The sequence below is a fragment of the Apaloderma vittatum genome, unplaced genomic scaffold, assembly GCF_000703405.1.
Source record: "Apaloderma vittatum isolate BGI_N311 unplaced genomic scaffold, ASM70340v1 scaffold26828, whole genome shotgun sequence".
Classification (NCBI taxonomy): Eukaryota; Metazoa; Chordata; class Aves; order Trogoniformes; family Trogonidae; genus Apaloderma; species Apaloderma vittatum.
In genome coordinates, this window is record NW_009731793.1 from 15,287 (window position 1) to 29,787 (window position 14,501).

The 14,501-nt window shown below is 41.4% G+C and overlaps 1 protein-coding gene across 1 annotated transcript in view; it reads left to right on the forward strand.

Moving 5' to 3' along the window:
- SLC18A2 (solute carrier family 18 (vesicular monoamine transporter), member 2) overlaps positions 1–12,791 on the forward strand; it is a 28,068-nt gene extending 15,277 nt beyond the window's left edge. Inside the window, exons 9-15 of the mRNA XM_009875318.1 lie at positions 3,977–4,072; positions 7,283–7,361; positions 7,609–7,660; positions 8,112–8,175; positions 9,335–9,454; positions 9,959–10,092; positions 12,681–12,791. Coding sequence (XP_009873620.1) covers positions 3,977–4,072; positions 7,283–7,361; positions 7,609–7,660; positions 8,112–8,175; positions 9,335–9,454; positions 9,959–10,092; positions 12,681–12,791 — 656 coding nt within the window. The remainder of the gene's footprint in view (positions 1–3,976; positions 4,073–7,282; positions 7,362–7,608; positions 7,661–8,111; positions 8,176–9,334; positions 9,455–9,958; positions 10,093–12,680) is intronic.
- The last annotated feature ends 1,710 nt before the right edge of the window (positions 12,792–14,501 follow it).

A 14,501-nucleotide genomic window follows, 5' to 3' on the forward strand; every position in this document is an offset into this window, starting at 1 on the left:
TTGTTTCCATTTGAAGAGGGATTGAGTTTGATCTCTAGAGCATGGATTGTATTTCAGAAAAGGTCTGGGTTGAGTGGTGAATGGCATTTGGTATTACATGTGTTGTTTATCCAATGAGTATTTCTGTCCTGAGGGAAGTTTGCTTTTATGTGTTGCATTTGGTTGAATGTTTATTCTGAAGTCTGTAATTAAGCCTGGACCTTTTTAGTGTTCATAAAACATCCGCAAAGAGATTGTAATTTTTACAGTTTTGTTAATCCTAACCTGCTTGTCCAAGAAAGCAACTCTACCAGGCATTTCCTGGGTTCATTGTTTCTTGCTGGTCTTGGGGAATGCCCTTTATCCTAACTCCCATGGGTCACCAGCAGGGTTAGGTACAGAGCACCCACGGTCTTTGCCTCCTGGACGGAGACTGCCCAGCACTTGAACAGTATAGATGATTTTGAAAATCTCTAACCTCAGTCTCTTCTCCCTCTGCTTTATTTCCCTTGCAGACCAAATTTGTTTTTTTTCAGAGCTGAGTGCCAAAAACTAACTAGAAATTCAGCCTTTTTTTTGGCCTACCGATGCTTATCAGTCTGAGTGCAGATTCCTTGATGCACCAGGAATACACTGTTTCAATGTTACTTGCTTCAGCTGGGAAGTTGTTGCTGTTTAGTGTCTGAAAGTTTTATTTGCTCTCCCTCACCCCTTACAGGGTCTTACTCCCTTACAGGGTCTGAACGTTTTATTTGGTCTCCTTTACCGTAAGGAGCATTTTCCTTACTCTCTTTTCTAAGATGGGAACTTCTGATTCTGATACTAATGGGGAAGAGTGGTAAGCAGTTGGTTGGGACAGCGGGGTTACCTCCGTGCTCTGACACCCCAAGGCAATCAGTCAAGGCATTGTGCCACTTTTCCCCATTTCTAAGCCAGGATGCTGTGAATGTACCTGTCCCACGTGGTGTGTGATGTTCAGAGATGATTAGTGAGAGGATGGTTGAAAATCTCACCGGGTTTGCACTGCTCAGGGAGAGCAGAGGTTTTGAATGGCTTTTAAGGCAGTTAACTACCTCATTAAAAAGCTGAATCTATCCCTTGTGGGCTGATCTGTTAACCACAAGCAAAAACATTTTAGGCATGCTGCAAATGGGCTAGCAGTTTAAGTGGGGTTTTTTTACATTCAGTTTAGGTACGCTAACTTTGTGATATAAATTCAGATTCAATCTCCTGAGCGTGTGTCATACACTTGAGTCATAATTATTTTCACTGTCAAAGTACAAGCACTTTCTGACCAATTTGGCTTATCTACAGCATGATATTACTCCATAACACAAAGTGTCTTGAACTCCAGCATGGTGCCCCTCTCTATTCTTTCTGACATGCGACTTTTTTCCTTGATAACACACATTGCCTGTGAGTTAATAACAGTGACTGTCAGAGCAGCCAGAAGACCAGGGCTCTCATTCACTCGCTGTATGTTGCATTGTGCTGCCTGGTCACCTGTGGTGCCAGCATTTGCTTTTGCAGGGTGTGTGGTGGCCATTCCCATGGAACATCCCCTCACCAGTCATGATGGGGAGGTCACAGAAATGTGGGCATCAGAGAGACAGGATCAGATGATGTGGCAAGCTCACATGAAAACCACTGCAGAAGAAAGGGAACATGAGCAAAGACAGACTCTGCCTCGTATGTAGGTTGTGTTGGAGGTGTTTCTTCAAAGTCAATGTTGTCACTACTCACTGACGCAGGCAAAAGAAGTGTTACTGACGTTTTTTGTCACTGCTGGTAGGAGCTCCGTGAATGAAGTCAATGGCATTCTCAGTGCCAGACCTCACTGACAGGGATTAAAGAAACTTTAGGTGCTACCAGGTGACAAAGTTGCATCAACTGTCGAGTTAGTTTAAATTATCAAATCTAAAAAACAGAATCGAGACAAGTGTTGTCATGAGAACATGGGTTCCTGGGAAGGTGCGCTACAGTCTTTTGCTGGATACCTGCTTTTTCATGGAAAAATACCAGCGATATCTACGGCAGTCTGCCAAAAGCTGAGTGGGTTCTCAGCTGTGGAGATGGGATCTAGCTGGAAGGTTATGATTCCACACCTTCTCGCCAACATAGAATGTTTAATCTAATTTTAAAAAGAAACAATGTATGATTTATGTCTTTGAGATATGGCTCTCTAAAGAGAGGTCAGCTCCATGCAAAATGGAATTAAAAAATCCTCTATCTTTCTTTTGGGGAAGCTTTGCTAAGGTAGCACCATTTTTATTGGACTTTGCCCTGAGTTTGCAGAGTACCAGCTCAGCCTCTCACACTTGTTTTTTGGCACATCCCCAGGAGCTGAGGTACTTTTCACTGTGTCCCTGGTAAGCTCTGGTGATGCTTCCTGACCTAATGAGAAAGAGGCGCAACAGATGCGTGCATGCACACCTCCTTGTCATTTCTTTGTGAAGTTTTAGAGTAGAGTGATACTTTTGCTATTGAAACCATCTCTACTGGAATGACCCTGCGCTTTTTGTGGCCTAAAATGCTTTCCCAGCATCAAGGAAACTGCTTGAGTGCGGCTGATTTTTGGCTTGGAACAGGGTAGCCCTGAGGTGTTTAACTGAGGCTCCTCGCAGACATTAGTGGGAGCTTGCAGCAGGGTGGAAAGGTTAGGTTTAGATCTAACCTTTCTTCTGTAGGGTAACACAGTGCTGAACTGTTGCTCCTTGCCCCAGGAAGGGAGTGAGCTAGCTAGCCTGGAAGTTCATTTTAGGAATTGTGGACGCACAGTCTGATGTATTCTGACAGGTTTGAGCAAAGAATGACATCAGTGCTCATTTTGTTTTGAACTGTATGATGAGGAACTTGTTCCAGGAGAAATAATATTTCTCTGACCTCAGACAAATTAAGCTTTTCTTTTAAAAAGTAAATTCAGAAGGTGTATGACTGTAAGAGTCTAGAATATTTCCCTAGATTTCAGAGATTCTAAATGTTAGAAAGAAAAATGGGAACACAAGCTGGAGGTTGTTACTTCTAGTGGCTTCCAAGCTCCCTTGAAAGTCACTCTGCAAGGGGTTAGCAGGGGGCACGTGTCCCATTGCCCTGCATTAGGCTTTGACTGCCTTGGGTTGTTTTTCAGTAAGCAGAAAAGGCATCCTAAACCCAAAGAAATACCACGGGGCTTCATAGTCCCTGCAGTGAAGCTGAAGTGCGTGACGATAGATGAACCTGACACAAACCCACTGGAGTCTGGGTCTGCGGGCGGTGGCACAGGGCAGAGCTGAGCCAGCGGGCAGGACTGAATCAGCACTTCCACCCCTTGTTATCTTTTGCATCCGGGTTGATAAAGAACCAGGAACTCAAAAGAGATTTGGAAGCATTTGAAGTTCATAGGGACCGACAAGCTACACATCAGGGCATCGTGGTGCCATGCACGGGCTCAAGCAGCTCTGGTAGAAATGTCCGTGCTTTGCTGCGTGGACTTACTGGCTGCTAGCTATAGGATCTCTATGGAAAATTCCCTTTTGCAGAGGATAGACATCTCTGTGGCTGTGTCGTGGTATTTTTAGGATCGAGACCTCCACATCTCGTAGTAGTCGTTGTCAGATGATGGAGGCATAGGGTCACAGCCTGTGCCTTTTGCACAACGGGGTCCATTTTTGCCCCAGGAAACTAGACAAAGACCAGAAGATTGTAGTTTTAGCTAATCATTTGTACAACAGTCAGAGCTCTTGAACTTTCTAAATGTCATCAAGCTCACTGCAGACTTTCACGTTATGAAAATAGCTTAACCTTTATCGTAGAATCTCCAGGAGAATAGAAATACATAGAAAGTTAGTCTTCAGGGATTTTATTTTCTGTTCTATTTAACATTAATTGACATTTGATGCATGACAAATAGGACTGTAAAAACACAATGTTTTTTGTTAAAACATCTATTCTTGCATGGCGTTTTGTTTACAGTCAAAAGAAATAATTACTCTTTTTTTTCCCTCCTCCTTTTTCTAAGGATCAATCTGCTTTGCGAACATGGCAATTGCTATGCTTGAACCAGCATTACCCATCTGGATGATGGAGACCATGTGTTCAAAAAAATGGCAACTTGGTAAAGTACAGTCTATTATTTGCATCTCTATATTTTGTCTAATCTCTGTTTCAGTTCTGGTCCTGTTAATGAAAATCTTCTTACATGCTTCAGGGTAATAATTTTTTTTTTTTTTTTTAACTGCAAAATTTCCTGTGAGCCACAGATCCAGCCTAGTGGGGCAAACCAATTTGTAATGGGGCTTTTCCCAGAGGGAATTCTTCTTCAGTTCTTAGTTTGAATTGCCAGGAGCAGGCAGCCACAGAAATGCGCAGCAGACGTAGCATGTTGGGTGCAGAGCACGCTCATGGCAACACATGTTCCTTCCAGGGCTGCTCCTGGCAACGTGTGGAAGAAGGACGGACTTTACTCAAAATGTGGCCACCAAGGGCACGAGGAGCACTTTGCCTTAAATTTAACAGATTTGGCACCTTTTCAGTGGTTACTTAGTCATCCCATTCAACAGAAAGCCACGGGAGAGCCCCAGCTTGGACCACTTTATAACCTGTGACAGTGACACAGTCTCGAGAAACCAGTGTCTACAAGCAAACTGGGGATTTGTCCTGTGTATCAAGTTAGACTAGACGTAAAACTGGGGCAGTTTCTTTCTCTCTGAGGTGAGCAGGAGGGAAAAGAAAATGGATTAACTTCCAGGGAGTGTCAAACTGTGTGCAGAAGGTTGACGTGAATCGTCTTGGGTGGGGAGTGCCTGGCCTTCGTGTGCCACGACACACAGTGCTGATCCTCTCTGTTGGTCTGACTGGTGTTTACCTTTTTAATAGGTTGTAGGAAAGAGTTACCCTTACAAACACAACTTATGTCTCTTTGATAAAGTTAATGAAGTGTTCTATGCTGCTTTATATTAGGGTATTTTTATATGTTAGTATATGGCACTGAAAAGAAAAATCCTTCATGAAAAGGATGTTCAGCTAGCATTAACTAATATCCCTATTCCATTTAATGGAGGTGTCCCTACACCATATAGAAAGCATGAACCTTAGTTCTAATTAATGCAACCCAGATTTAGAGTGGCCATAGGTAGGAGTCCTTAATGTGCTGCTCTACTCTTGGATATGGTAATGGCTGCGAGCCTGTAATACAGCTAATTTAACACACAAACTTACATATTTTAAACTCACAACAAAAAAAGAAGATTGCTTATCTACCTCCCTCGCTAGACTTTCATATTACTGGTGCAATGGAAATGAGATTTACAAAACTCTTAGTTGAAGAGAGGTTGCTAGAAGGAAAATATCCATTTAAAATTGAGACTAATTTTACTCCTTAATGATATAAGTAATTGACTCCATTACACTTTGTCTGATTTGACAGCACTAATTAAAGTTTTTAAGCCTCCTAAATTGTATCTTGAACTGCAGGGTTTTAAGCAAACTATTATGTTATGCAATTTGGAGATCCAGCTGTTTGAAGTATGATCTGAAGAAGGTATAAAGAACCTCGATGTGGCCAGTGTTACCACGCATAAAGCTTATTTAGAAAATTATGATTCTGATTCAGTACCCTGCAGCTTACACACCAACCTGCATGTCTTATTTAACAAGGCTTTGCAGTATTTATTTTTTATTTGCAGTGGTCAAAGTCTGCTATATGTGACTATTTGGTATAAAAATATAGCTCCAAGCAGTACAAAAGTAGTTGTGGTTAGACAGGTGAAAATGCTTCCCCAGTATCACTGTTGTAACCCACATGAATTTTAATCACAGGATATTGCTGGGCTAAAAATTACCTCTTGATTTTTTTTTTTTTCATGAATATCAGAGAGATAGGAAGGAAGATGGATAGGCAGGAAATGAGAAAACGTATGTTGGCTCACTGAAAGATGAGGAGCATATACACTTAAAGGAAATGGTTTGACTGTGGGCCATAGTGTCACACCTGCCGTCAAAACCTGAATTACCTGATTTAACAGTGACCAAATGGAAGGCTTGTCGTGACATGTGCTAATTTATCAGACTTTCCCAGTTTGGACAGGTTTCCCAGTTTTGTTTTTCTCAAGAAGATGCAAAACTTAACAGGAACAACAGAAAAAGACGGTGTCCTGTTTCTTCCCAGACACACAAACCATTCAACACCATTCCACAAGGATCCAGCCTTAGGCACAGCCACCCTGTTCCTCTGCCTCTTGGATATTTTTTGTACAGTGTCTTCTCCCTGGGACAGTCCCTGCATCCTCCTCCTGGCACTCTGCAGGCAGCCAAGGCAAGGCCACACCATGCTCTCCCTCAGCATTTCTTCCTTGGACATCTCCCCTCTGGCTGAGTCCTGCCCTGTGATTTACGTTTGGGGAGAGAATGAATCCTCAAGCACAGACGGTAACTGGCTTTTAAACCAGAGATGTTTCTGGCCAGCACGCAGCCAGCATCTGCTCCAGCTACAGCCACTGCTGTGGAAACCTCAGGACTGGGAAAACCCCACAGACTAGAAAAGAGACCATATTGCTTGTCCCAACAGCAGGGTTTTCCAAGTGGATGTGGGGCAGATGGGAAGGTCTGGGCACCCTCCCATCAGGGTCAGAAGGAATTTACTTGGGTACACCCTCATCTGCAAGTCATTACAGATAATTAGTTCTTTTAATTTAAACCAATAACTTTTTTTAATTAACTTTTACTGTAAGCATATTGGCTAAATAATTTCAAACCCGTGATTTTAACGTTTCTTCACTTTTACATTATTCATATACATGTAGCTTCTTGACCTAAGACTACGTTGCAGCGTTAAAGTCCACCTCAACACATTCACAGTCTTGGGGGGGGACAGTGCCTTGAGAAGCCAGAGCAGCAGCCCCGATCTCCCCTCCTCCAGGGAGGGGTTCACCCACCCCCCGTCCCTCCCGCTCTTGCCACATGTGCTGAGCATATGCTCTATAAGCCACACAACCGCCAAAGAGTCGCTTTCCTTGACCCAGCCCAAAGCTTATTGTAGCTAGACATGAACTTTTCGCTTTGTTCCATCCCCTCTCCCATAACAGTTCTTGCAGCTGATGCTGAAAAACTCTTTTAAAAAGGCATCGCATCACTCCCGCATTTCATAGATGATGTCCTTAGATTTCATGAGAAGGCTACAACAAACCGGATATTTGATTCTTCGGGCTGTGCACAAAGACTCTGTTAGATGAGCTCAGATCAGAATTGCAGTGTCTGGAGTTTATTAGTTTCTTCTAACGCTTCACTAAAATCCTTGCTGATAAAACATCTCATTCATATTTTTCAGGTGTTGCTTTTCTTCCAGCCAGTATCTCTTATCTCATCGGGACTAATCTTTTTGGGATCCTTGCACACAAAATGGGAAGGTACGCTTAATTTAAAAATACTAATAATCTTCCAGTCCGTTCATGTACCATTTCCAGTGTTTCCCAGGGAGGTTTTAGTGATAGTGGAAATTATTAATATTTGGTTTATAGTAGCAAAGTCCTTCTTTTGAACATATTGTTACTTTGGTTGTGTAACTTGGCGCTTCAGACGTGACTTCGAAACATTCAGGATCAGCTTTAATGTCTCAGTATCGCTGAGCTCTGAGCCATGTTTCTTCTTCGATAGGTGGCTTTGTGCTTTACTTGGGATGCTGATCGTGGGAATAAGTATTCTATGCGTAAGTAGAAAATCATGTGTCTTTCAAACCATCTAAATGTTCCTGTGTTCATCTTCAAATATGTGCTCTCCCCGTGAGATTTTGCTGAAGTTTCTGCTTTACGATGCATTATTAAACAATGTGTAGTTAATAGGTTCCAGATCAGAATTTTGTGTGCTTTCAAATTTTAATGCTTCGATTATTTTGAAGGAAGATTGGCTCTGAAAAGAGGAGAGTGATCCTTTTTTTGAGCTGTCACTCAGCAGTTTATTCCTGCTTGTAACACTAGGTGTGTCAGTGGTTTAATGGCACAGTTGTCTGGAACAGTAACCCAGAACAAGGATCAAACTCTAACCTGTGCATCTATACCAAGTGTGCCAAAAAACTACTCTAAGAATTTATCTTAGATAAAAGAAAACTGACCTCATTAGCATGTGCAGTGTGACTTAACTCCCTGAAATTTCTTTTATAGGTACCATTTGCTAAAAACATTTATGGGCTCATAGCACCAAATTTTGGAGTTGGATTTGCCATTGGTAAGAACAACTATAATGACTTCTTATGGTCTGTTTGTTATGTAAAAATAATTTTACATGGAGTTACACGTAAAATTAGTTTTGTGGCCATTCTGGTCTGACAGAAGCAAAGTTTGAGCTGTGCCACAAACTGGTAGGTAAAGCAAGAAGAATTAAAGGACAGTGCTCAAGACAGTTTGAACTAGGCTGCTGTTAGACGAGCTGGATTAAGTTTGTCCAGAATTGCTCCATCAACCTAAACAGATCTTTCAAACTGTCAAGAATTTATACCTTGTTTTCAGAAATAAAGCAATGCACTGTCCGAAACTCACAGTATTTCCTGTTGTGGAAAACAATTTATATAGATATTTTTATGGAAAAAAACCCCAAAAAACAAACCACCACAAAAAACTGAAACCCCCAAACCAGGCTTAAATATTTGTTCATCAGTAGGAATTCCCAAGCCCACGCACATGTACTCTTTTCAAGAAATATGTGTGAACTTTACTTATGCTGGACCACGCAGTCAGGCTGGAGTGGCGACCATGGCTTGACTTTTAGCGCTTGGCTGGTCAGCAGATGTTCTAGGGCATCCTCACACACGAGGGATATGCAGTTAGGAAAGAAGTTACAGGCACAACTACAAATCCCCAGTATGTCAGCAGTTTTGTCAGCTCTCTTGTGCTGTTACTTGCTAGCGATCAAAGTGTGGTTCAAAAGACATGTTAAAACCACCGTAATGATTTTCATGGACTGGAACCTAATGCAGTCTTACAGGTCTACAGTAAATGTAAGTTCGTACAAAAGAACTTTCCCCTAAATGAAAGCTGCTTTGCTAGTAATGTGAGGTAAGAGCCTGTGCACGCAGAGCTGCTCAGAAGCATTTGATACTCTTGAAGCTCGCATCTCTCCTTTTCCTCTGACAAGTGTCACACGTACACATCCATGCATGTCCAGGAGTGACCTCAGACGCTGTAACGATCATAAAAAGCACAGATAACACAGGTATTGAAGAATAAGATAACAGAGGTTTTAAATAATTTAACCTTATAAAAGAATAAGCATCTTTTTAGTTGCTTTTTGCATCCTGTTTTAGCACATAGTTGGACAAAACATTAAAAGGAAAAAAAAAAACAAACCAGCAATATTTTCCTGAAATGTTTCCTTCCCTTATGACCAGGAATGGTGGATTCCTCCATGATGCCAATTATGGGCTACCTTGTAGATCTGCGTCATGTCTCGGTCTATGGCAGCGTGTACGCAATAGCTGATGTTGCCTTTTGCATGGGCTTCGCCATAGGTAAGTCCAGCCTTTGCCTGCCTATAATGCACAGCTAAGAAAAGAGAATATGGTACGATGCCAGGCGTGAATCCCAGTGGCATTTGGAGGCTTTATGAGTTGGGGTTCTTATTTTCTACAAGAAAACAAAGCAGAGGGAGTATTTGGCATCTGTTCCCCTCCTCTGCTGTGATGCCATGTTCAGCTTTGTCAGCTGTAAGAGGCTTGAAGCGTCAGGCACTAAACACAAATAGGATATCCCTTGAAAGGAGACCTCGGACCATTTAAACCTAACATCACAGATGTGTCCCTAATAATCTGCATTTCGGAATCTCTAATTTCTTCGGTGAATGTGGAGTATGGGTCTAGGAAAGGTTCATGTTATAATTACAACCCTGTCTTTACGTTCCTCAAATCAATTTGCAAAGGAGGATTTTTTGGAATATAAAATTACTGTTGTTCAAAGCAACTGCTGCAAATTTTGTGTCTCAACCGTCTTCAGAAAAGGGTTTTTATTTATACAAGGTCCTTCCGCTGGCGGTGCCATTGCAAAGGCCATTGGATTTCCATGGCTCATGACAATTATCGGGATTGTGGATATCCTCTTTGCTCCTCTCTGCTTTTTCCTTCGAAGTCCACCTGCCAAAGAGGAGAAAATGGTAAGCACAGCATGGTTTCTTTCTTTTGTCTTTGGTTTTGGGTTTCATTCAGTGAAAAAAAGTTAATTTGTTTCTGCATTTTCCCTGTAAATTACCTAAAATGGGACCAGCAGTCTACTTCACCCTCATGCATCATCTTTGGAATTAACTCCTCCTTCTTTTTATGTCCAAGATGTATTAAGAAAAGCTTTTTATTAATCACATGTTAAAAAGCCACAAGTTTGATTATTGCAAAAGAGGGTGCAGCAGACATTCCTCTGCAACAAAGTACATTGTAGTGTAGTCAGTATAAAAACCATTTTTTATTTCCCTGAGCTATTTGACTAATTTTGTTTTATTCCTTTGAATGCCTCATCCTGTTCTTTTTCCATGGTCCTCTACAGTATGTCTTACATCATATTGTATCCTCCTACTTCTTCCTCCATACAGATCACCTGCCCTTACAAATCAGTGGCTTCTCTTACGCTATCTGTACCATGGGTCTTATATTCACTCTTCTTCTACTACAACTATAACAATTGTTTAATTTTTTAGAGCAGTATGTGCTCCCCAGCCGCTGGATGGTGTTTCAGAAGAATAGTGCTTGGCCAAATCAGCATCTTGCCGAGTGCCCTGCGGCTTGCAGTGGGTATCTAGGCAGGAGTCTTAGAGCAGGCGAACGCGTTGTGAATAAATCCCTAAAATCAGGGACTAAGAGATCGAAGTCAAAACTGACACTGTGATTAACAGCCTTCACCAGACTTTTTACCCATTGATGTTCACATTTGCTCTCTGAGGGAAAGTCTACTTTTTACAAGACCTGGAGTGAGGAGTTCCGCTGCTTATTCCAGGAGTTGTGCCCCAGAATACCCACAAATGTGCCTGCATGAATAGTTTCCTCCAATTGCTCGCTGTTTGCTTAGCCTGACACCCAAAACTATTCCTGCTTTAGTTTTGACAGTTCTTTTCCTTCATTTCACCTCCTATACCATCCTCCTGTCTCCTTTCTTTTCCCGTTTCTGTATCTTAGTTTGACCTTTCATCTGCTCCCCATCTCTGTTGTTGCAAGACTGGCTGTTCCTATAGTTGTTTAATAGATCAGGCTCAAAAGTCCCCTTGCTGCCAGAGGGGATCCATTGCTTGGTTCACTAGATTTCCTCTGCTTGGCAAGAAGACGGGAAGCGCTCCCAAAGGAACAGGTTAATGACTGGACTCGATGATCTTCAAGGTCTCTCCCAATCTGGGTGACTCTGGGAATTAGGAATCAGTGCGGTCAGTAGGCAGAATAATCCCTGTTGTGATTCTAGGGCTGGGAAAATCCTGGGAAAGGATTACCAGTCTTTGCTGCATCGTCACCATCTGTAGGTCTAACCCACCCAGCGCTCCAGCCTTGCTCATGCTGAATGAGGTTAACCTGGGCCCAAAGTGTAGTTGCTAGTTTATCCGGGAGAAAAGAAAATTTGGCACAGCCATGATCTTATTATGTAGCATCACACCTCTGCAAGATAAGGACAGAACCTGCTGGGTGTGCTGCTCACACTTTGTACTGGCATGAGCACTACAAGACAGTGGAAAAATGAATCATGTTGAAATAGTGGTGTATATATTTGCACGTTTGGCCTGCAGAATCCCACAGATTCCAGTTAATCCTTTGTCATGACCTTTGCAGACTGCATTGATTTTTTTTAAAATTATTTGTTAGGGTTTTTTTCATCGACTAAAGCTGAGGAACAGAAAGAGAAAAGAAAAAAAGCTGCTGTTGTTTCTAGAACTACGACGTTCATCATGTATGTCCCTGGTCACTGGCAGGGTTTCATTTATAACGTGGGAATTACTGAAGGGACAGGATTTCTCCCCATGGCTTAAATACAGCATTTGTCCCCTCCAACATAATTTAAACGTAAAGTGACTCGTATTCCCAAAGCAGCTCATGGCAGTGAACTGACGTGCCATTTCTTCTGGGTTTGACAAGAGTCAGGAGGGTCCTTGCTTTGTGCTCTGAGTAATTAAAAGCCAAATTTAAACACATACAGTCTGAAATATCCTACACAACCACTCCGAGTACAGACTCTGTCCTAGGAAAAATTCATCCTACGGAATGTAATACTGTAGCTGGCCCGTAACCACACTAATCACTTCTAGCTTGCCATGGGTGTCACGCTGCGATATTTGGGCCAGTGCCCTCAGCTGAGCCTGGCTGCGATGCCTTGGAGCTCTGCAGAAAAGAGTTGGAAAAACACAGCTAGTAAGAGACTCAGCTTGAGGCAGGAGGAACCCCTTGCTCCTTCATCCAGCTTTTAATAGAAGATTAAATATGGGAGAGGTAAATTACCATAACTGGAGAGCAGGTGGATGTATTTCAGTTACATACATGGGCTGAACTGCTGGTTCCAGTAAGGTAACAGAAAGTTGCTGGTGATGTCTTTAGGGCCAAGATCCCACCTCACACCAGCTATGGCCTTGGACTTACTCAAACTGAAGTAGCTTTGGGTTCTGCTTTCAGGAAGAAGAGATAAATTGCTGAGTGGTGGATCCGGCTGTGGTGGAGTTGACCCCAGACCTCAGCTGGATGCTAAACAGAAATGCTAATATTCACTGTTTTCTTTCAGGCAATACTCATGGATCACAACTGCCCTGTGAGAACGAAAATGTATACCCAGAACAACATCCAGTCCTACCCCATAGGTGATGAAGAGGAAGAATATGAAAGTGACGAATAGCATGAAAAGCCATATAACATATTTTGGTGTACAAAATGCAGTATTTCATGTGAGACATCTCATCCAGACATAAGGTTTAGTTGTACTGTACATTTAATAGTGAAATGGTCAAAAAAACCCAAAGGTATATTATTCATTGCCCATGGTTACACAGCAGCCTGCTAACCGCCTTACAAGAGGGGGGCAAAGCTTTTACAGAGGATTTGTATAGTGTTAATCTTTATTTTGTGTATTTAATTTTATTGAATATTACAATATATTTTTTATTAAATGGGTAGTATAAATATGTATAAACGTGCATTTTAACTGTTTGTTTTTTGAAGTCAGCTCACTGACATACAGTACTTCTTCACATTTTGTTTGGAATCATGAGTTACTGTCAAGAGCTTGGGTCTTTCTTACCTAATTGGAAGGAAAAAGAAAAGCGAAGCTCATAGAAAACCTATCCAATCTACATCCTTTAAGAGGTGCTGGAGGCTGAAATTTGGAATATTGCTTTTTTCATCAGCTTTAGGTCATACATTAGTAAAACTAAACTTCTTTGCTAATTTGAAAAATGAGCTGTCCCTGAACCATGCATGGAATGTTGGGGAAAAACAGTATTTTAAACAGATGAGTGCATTGCTATTACTCAGTACTGTCCAGTGAAGTTGCAATTAGTAAACCAGTTGTGCAATGTGAAGCCCCCAAAACACTGGGTAAAAAAGTAGGTATGAATGTGCACTTTTCCTTTCCCTCAAAGAGAGTAAGAACAGCATGAAGATACTTTTTACATTTCTAGGGTTTGACTCTTATTTTTAACATACCAACTTTATGTTAGGTGCGTCTTAAGCATCTGGTTAAGAAAAGTATCACAGGGTTTCGTCTTAACGTATACTGAAAGCAAGCTGAGACCTGAAGCAGTTCAAACAAAAAACTATTTTACATGTATTTGCTTACATATCTAAAAATACAATAGATGTTTACTTCAAAAAAAAAAGGTGAAAAATTGATATTTTGCTAAAAAAAAAAAAGGACCAGGTTGTTGCCAGTATTTATTAACACGTGGGGACACAGTCTAGTACAGGTAAAGCGCTGTATTAGGCAGTCCATATCTACGCTGGGGAAAAATCAGACCTTGAAAGAAAGTGTTTTAAAGGAATGCCAACATCCATAGCAACCAGGGTGTATCTTTTCATTTGTAAAATTAAAATCTTGATGTGCCTTCTTTCATGTAATTGCAGATGTTTTATGTACTACAGCATAGTTACTATGTTTACATATAGTTTTGTAAAGCGTATATATTATGGTCCGAAAATATAGTGGATCCAACTTCAAGTCTTGCTTTGTCAATAATTATGCATTCAGATCACATTAAAATAAAGTTATCTGAAAAAGAAGTTCACTATCTATTATAATAAAGTAAAAATAATTTAAAAAAAAATCCCCCTCAAGCTTTGCCTTAAGCTGGACTTGATGATCTCAGAGGACTTTTCCAGCCTCAACAACTCTGTGATTGTGTGAAGCATTGTGTTTGACTCTATATTGGGGGGAAAAAATAAGGGCTAAGAAAGATTTCAGGTCATGGGAAAGCCCTCCTCATTTCTAGTATCTTTGTAACTCAGGAGAAACATTTTCATTTGAGGTCAAAAATACATGCAACTTACTTAAGCAGCCACAATTTGCTTCCCGAATTGGTCTGTCATGTGTCTGGTCATCTGGGGTTTAACT